We start from the raw sequence: 6739 nt of genomic DNA on the forward strand, positions 1-6739 counted from the left end.
CCAATTGTGCCATTCTCTGTGGGTCAAGCATATTCAAACACATGAGTTTATGGGCGCCAAACGTACTCAATAGGGCATTTTTTTCTGTGACTCATCTATGTAACTGAACCAGAGCTAACAAAGGCCATACTATCATTGACAGAAAATGTGCATGCACATGAGAGAGAGGGAGAGAGAGAGAGAGAGAATGAGGATTCAGGATTCAGATGAGTCAGCATGTTTCTTTCCAGATCTTGTTTGAGCCTATCAGGACTTCATTCCATAGCTGGTAACAGACAAATGGTTCATCCGTGAAGATGACAACCTAGAGAAGATCTTGAATCTGAACCCAGGCATCAGAGCCAGACCTGGGCAGAGAAAGGCTCAGAATCCAGGGTCTTCTAATCCCTATAAGTTTTCATTGCCATCAAGTTTTGGGAGTGATTGAGGCCCAGAATACTGGGGACTGGGGCTCGGTTCCTGTGGGTTGTTATCATCTGAAAGACTCCAGTGACAGGGATTTTAAATCACCAAGGAAACTTATTTCTCAATAGTAGTCCAAGTCATGTTAATACAATTACTACTGAAATAAGAATGTGTAGAGTATGTTCAATCTCCAAGGCTTACAGGGTCATGCTCTTTGTTGCATGCTTTGACTAGTTTTCACTAGTAAAAATAGCACATTAGTGTTGTGTTTTATTTTTAAAAAAGAAAAGAAAAGAGAAGCCAGGGATATGTTTGGTGGAGGTGCGGTATGGTGTAGGGGAAAGGGGTACCTCTGCTGGCCTATGCTGAAGCATCCCTTCCCCCTGAGGGACCAGCCACACTGAGGACAGATGACTGGTATAGTATAGAACAGAGTTTATTTGGGACATAGGGAGGGGAGTTGAGGGAGTAGAAACAGAGAAAGGCAGAGGGAGGGAGGGAGAGAGAGAGGGAGAGAGAGAGACTGAAAGACAGTGAGAGAGACAGAGAGACACAGAGAGGGAGAGAGGGGGGAGGGGAAAGAGGGTAAGGGAACAAGGGCAAGAGGAGAAGAGAGCAACAGAGAGAGGAGGGGGCAAGCAGCCCCTTTTATAGTGAGTCAGGCACACCTGGCTGTTGCCAGGTAACTGTGAGGCAGAGCCTAGATGCAATGCCAACAATCAGACTGGAAGTTGCTATAAATACCAAGTGACAGTGAACTCGAATGAGACTTAGATTATTTCATGCAGCATATTTTACTACTGGAGGGCTGTCTCATACTTCAAATAAATGACATCCAGGCACTAAATAATCCAGAAAAAAATTCATAGATGTAGCTTTTCAGTAAATATGATAATCTTTATTCTGTAGCTATATATAATGTGCCATTTTAATGTTATAAAACTAACATATTATTTACCAACAAGGATAACTGAAGGCACCTAGAGTGGAGATCTACTTCTTTTACTCATTCACTTATCTATTCTTTAAAGAAATGCATATTTGAACATAGAGTATATTACAGAGATATATTATAGGGTTTGGACAAGTATGATATATGTGCTGAGAAGAAGTTAAGAAAAAATAAACATCGTTTCTGAGGTTAATGCAAAGGAAGTGTTCAGAGAGAGAGAGAGAGATGCTTATGCCAGGTTTTGCTTATATTTAGGGCCTACTTCTGTTTTGTCCTCAATAACTTTTGTTTTTCTCCTGACATTTTTTTTCTCTTTCAAAATACTGCCCCTACTTCTCATACCACATTATTTAATGTCTCCTTTTCATTCTTGACACTGGAAAAAAAAACAAAAAAACAAAAACAAAAACAAAAAAAACCAAAAACAGATGTACTTCTGAGATTTTAAAATATTTTATCAACAACTCAACAAATATTTACTCAGGGCCACACAATGACCGAGTAAAACAGATTATAAACATTTGGCAGAGTCAATAATACAATTCAATGCATGCCACTGAAATTCAAATCTCATAGGCAAAGGTCGAGAGAGCTTTCCGATAAGGAAGAGGGGGATTGAGATGAAGTACGTGTGCTAAAGGTTAAAGGCTAGACAAGCATCCAAGCAGAAGGAAAATGATATGCATATATATATATATTTATATATATATAAATACTTGTATATTTATATATATAAATGATTATTTAAATGCTCATGGAAGTTCACAGAGATCTGGTTGTCTGGAACTTGGTCTGAGTGGTGAATGTGTCACTGGGCAGGAATCATCTAAGGAGCTGAGAGGAAAGCTACTGTGGGGAGTTTTCATGTCTGTTGTTGAGTTTAGACTTTAGTTTATCCATGGCCTGGAGGAAAGCACAAGGATGCAAATGAAGAAGAAAGGATCAGACTGTGCAGCTTGGTTTTCATGCAGACCCTTAGCAATTGGAACATGGGACTACCTCTGACTCTGTCTCCTGCCACTGGATCCTTTCCCCTAGCTGGGCTGCCTGGTGGTGCCTCAGTGGGAGAGGATGCACTTAGTCCTGCTGTGACTTGGTGTCCCAGGGCTGGCAGGTACCCAAGGAGGATACCTGTTCTCTGAGGGTGGGACTGGGAGGAGAGGAGGGGCTGTGACTGGGATGAATAAATAAATTAACTAATAAAACAAAAGAAAAAGAAAGGATTTGAATTTTCCTGTGTCAAGTATATGACTGTATAGAACCATGATATAGTCAGAAAAAGGCTGACATTGTATCTGCTCTGTTCCTTGTGCTTCCTTGAGCAATGGTGTTTCTCTGGGGAATTTCTGGATGGTAAGGCAGTGATGTGGAAATGCATCCTTCAGTTAGAGTTCTCACTGGTGAGAGTTACAAACTCTACAGGTTAATGGGTGGAGCTCCTCTCTCAGAAGGCTGGATGGGAAGAATTTCCTACAGCCAAAGGCAGATCTTTCTTTCCCTGGAAGACACACCCTGCTGAATTAGGACAATGACAAATGTCGCAGTGGTTGATGGCTAGCTGAGCAGGGCCTTTCCTACCACACTCCAAAGTCAGCTCTTGATGGCTCAGGAGAAAATAGCTCAGAAAGTCCGCAGTCTTCTCCTTTTTCCACAACCTCTGCCCAGCGCCAAGTGGGTCATGAGGGAGACCCTCAAAGAAATGACTAAGGTCAGAAGAGAGACAGTAGTAAGCCGTGGCCACTAAAAGTGATGACTCGAGGTGAGCATTGACCAAAAATAAGGAGAAAATAGAGGTGACTGGAAAGGAAACCACCTAAGAAGAGCAAGAGAAGATGCTGGAGCTCATGGTCAAGTCTGGCTGAGGCCTGAGCAGTGCCCGACAGTGCCAAAGGGAAGTGTGGAATTACCCAAAAGCATGTACCCAGAAGAAAACATGAAGGCATGTGGCTCACTAGAGTCTCAGATCCACCTAGTTCTGCTGAAGTCCTTGAACTCAATTATTACAGCATTTCCCACATGTTGGGTCATTATTCCTGGTGATTTCAGGGAGAGCTCTTTGTGCTCCAGGTGTCTTAGTTAGGGTTTTACTGCTGTAATCAGACACCATGACCAAGGCAACTCTTAAAAAGGACCACATTTAATTGGGGCTGGCTTACAGGTTCAGAAATTCAGTCCATTATCATCAAGGCAGGAGCATGGCAGCATCCAGGCAGGCATGGTGCAGGAGGAGCTGAGAGTTCTACATCTTCATCTGAAGGCTGCTAGCAGAATACTCACTTCCAGGCAGCTAGGATGAGGGTCTTAAAGCCCACACCCACAGTGCCATACCTACTCCAAAAAGGCCACACCTACTCAAACAGGGCCACACCTTCTAATAGTGTCACACCCTGGGTTGAGCATATACTAATAGTCACACCAGGTCATTCTGAAATAGATCCATTATGGCTTTTAAAAAGCAACATGAAAAAAAAGAGAGAGGATTGTGAAAGCTATAAAACTAATGTGTCTGCCCACTGCCCTGACTCCAGACATGCCTAGTTCATCCTGCATTACTGCAATGAAGTGCATTCATGTCCTAGCCTTGAGTCAACAACTACTATTCCCCAGAGTTCACATTTACCTTTGTTCTATGGGAGAAGTTTACTTCAATTAAACTAACAGATGGGAATCAAGCTGACGTCCCTACCTGAAGGGTCACTTTAAGACACACTAAGTGATGGTTCTCAGGCCTGACCAAGCCCCATGTTCTCCCTAGGTCAGTAAGATGCTGCCGAAGGACCTCTATGAAAGCATCAAGCATGGATTCTTCACTAGTCTGGTCTATATGTAGATGCTCCTTAACACAACACGAGGTTACATCCCAGTCACAGAATCACCCTGACATGAATGTTTGTGAATTAAAAATGCACTAAGACACTTAATCAACCAAAGATGACAGCTTAGTTTGTTGTATGTTTGTTAGCAGGCATCTGGCCAAAGTCACTTAAGACAAAGCTCTTTTCTTTTTTTCTTTTTCTTTTCCAAAACATCTGTTGTAATCCACTTTGGTTTTGCCTTTTAAAATCTCCATATAGTTGGAGGCATAGCAAGCTGATCTGCTGAGGATGTAAAAAAGGGAGAAGCCAGAGGTCTGATATGCTGCTGTGCAAGATAGACGATGGTGCCTGAGACACACAACTCAAAAAGAAATGTTAACTGTTTGAAGAGGTGGGTGTGCTGACCCAGCCTGAATCATACATCACATGATGTACACAATGCATGGAAACATCCTATTACCTTCTTAATATGTACAGTATTAATATCATGCACGGGTGGCAAATTTTTAAGTTAAAAACGTTTGTTTGCATCAACCTGTTGGAATAAACCATTGGCTCACTGTGGCAGGAGCTGGCATATTCCTGTTGCGGCATTCTGTTATTTCCCAGTAAAAGTCAGTATTTAGAGAATCAGCGATTTGTTTTCGTCTGACCATCTGGCAAGGAAGACTGGACTTTTTCTTTCCTGGAAATGGTTCAAAGGCTTCTCAGAAACTCAGCACAAGCCTATACACTTTCAATTTCAGTTCTCTATCCCCACAAGTAAGTGCATCTAATATCCCGGGGTTTGACTCTGAGGTTTAAGAATAGAGCTTTCCGGAGGCATCAGGTGCAGCAGCAAGCCAAAGTAGCAGAGAATCAGTCCGTGCAGGCTGGTGAGTTCCCTGCGACTCAAAAGGTACACCTATCCCAAGGAGCTTCAGAGAGGTCCCAAGGTCCCAGAGCACGAACTCCATGCTGGGTACAAGAGAACTCTGGAGAGTGGACGATTCTGATCAGAGGCGGCTTGGTGGCCTCAGGGTACGTGGACAGCGCTGGATGGGAGGATTTTCTAATGCAGCCGCCACAGCCAGGCGTGGGGGTTGAGCGGTTCCAACTGGAACATCAGCCCAGGGCTACACATTCTCCCGGGCTACCCATTGAGCGCAGGACTTCCAAGGTAAGAGGGTGAAGCCCTTTTTTAGTTCAGAGGGACATACAACCCCAGGCTCCAGGCAGAGCTTCCTCCTCACCCACCACAGTGCTGACGTGCGCTGTGGTGTGCTCAGCACGGAGTTGAAGAAACAGAAAAGAGCCATCCCAGTCAAAGGGGAATCCCAATGTGCTCTGGGGCACCTCAGTGGGACCAGTGCACTCTCGCGTCCAGCAGTGGGGAGTCAGTCCCATTCTTATTATTCAAAAGCTTGCTTTTTTTTTTTCTTTTTTGTTTTCACCCTTTATTCGGAAAACAGGGCAACATTGTTTTAGATTTTTATTCTTTTAAACTTTTATTGCATTATGATGAGAAAAGTTACATGATTCCAATTTATCTGAATTTGTTAACATTTAAAAACATATTTTAAGTAAATAGAATTAAATCACATTCTTGTTTCCCTTTTGTACCCCCACTCCTCTCAGAGACCCCCTTCAATACCCACAATACCTTTTTTGTTATATTCCTTAAAATTTACAAAATATTATAACAATAAAAATAAGCATTATAAAAGTTGTTTGATATAAAACAACAATCGACTTAACAGACTTATGTAGATGCTAGTCTACAGCAATAGTGAAAATACATTTTTCTCAATATAAATTTTAAATAACTCCAAACATATTAACTGTATACTTCAAAATAATAAATCACTACTAGTATTTTCTTAAATGAACATAAATATATAAAGTCTTTATGTTTGTTTTGTATTTAGTAGAGTTTAAAATCTTGGCTCTTACTGTTGTACAAGCTCAAAATAAGAACAATTTTTAGACATTGGATTTCATTGTAATAAGGCTGTACTTCAATGACCCTCACATCACCAAAGGATTTCACCTCTATGTAGCTAAGCTGAGAGTTGACAGTTCTGTTGCACCAAGAAATGAATTGTAGGCTCGATTTTTGGATACAGACTTCCTGCTGTGGTTAAAGCTATTTGACTTGAGTGAGTGACTTCATTCTCAGCCCACAGAGAACAGGTTACATTCATTTAAGAAATGGTCTAGGTATTAAGATAGTCTATTCATAAAATCATTCACCAACTGTTTCAATGAACAATGGTTCTGCTTGGAGGCACAGACATTAGGTGAGGGTAAGAATTTGGTTCATTAGCTGTGATAATTTGGAAAAGCAGTCATCTCAGAGAAAGATTGACTTATAAAGTCCTCTTCTTCTAACTTACAAACATCTAGCAAAGCATTCAGTCTCACTTTGTTGTTCCCTTACAAGCAACTTCCCTAGTTAATTGTCTATGTTTCTTTTGGCTGTATAAATACTTTTGGAATATGTAAGATGTTCTAAAAATCATAGTATAGTGTAAAAACATGAAATAAACAATACTACTAATAGAGAGGCTGAGATAGGAAAAGCAAG

The 6739-nt window shown here is 41.4% G+C and overlaps 1 protein-coding gene across 2 annotated transcripts in view; it reads left to right on the top strand.

Annotated features, from left to right (window-relative positions):
- Positions 1-4936: 4936 nt before the first annotated feature.
- LOC116093869 (guanylate-binding protein 4-like) overlaps positions 4937-6739 on the top strand; it is a 25106-nt gene continuing 23303 nt past the window's right edge. Inside the window, exon 1 of one of the 2 annotated variants that reach the window (XM_031375686.1) lies at positions 4937-5332. In XM_031375686.1, the coding sequence (XP_031231546.1) occupies positions 5228-5332 (105 nt within the window). In that variant the 5' untranslated portion in view covers positions 4937-5227. The remainder of the gene's footprint in view (positions 5333-6739) is intronic. The other variant, XM_031375687.1, reaches the window with a different exon arrangement.

Source organism: Mastomys coucha, unplaced genomic scaffold, assembly GCF_008632895.1.
Source record: "Mastomys coucha isolate ucsf_1 unplaced genomic scaffold, UCSF_Mcou_1 pScaffold16, whole genome shotgun sequence".
Taxonomy (NCBI): Eukaryota; Metazoa; Chordata; class Mammalia; order Rodentia; family Muridae; genus Mastomys; species Mastomys coucha.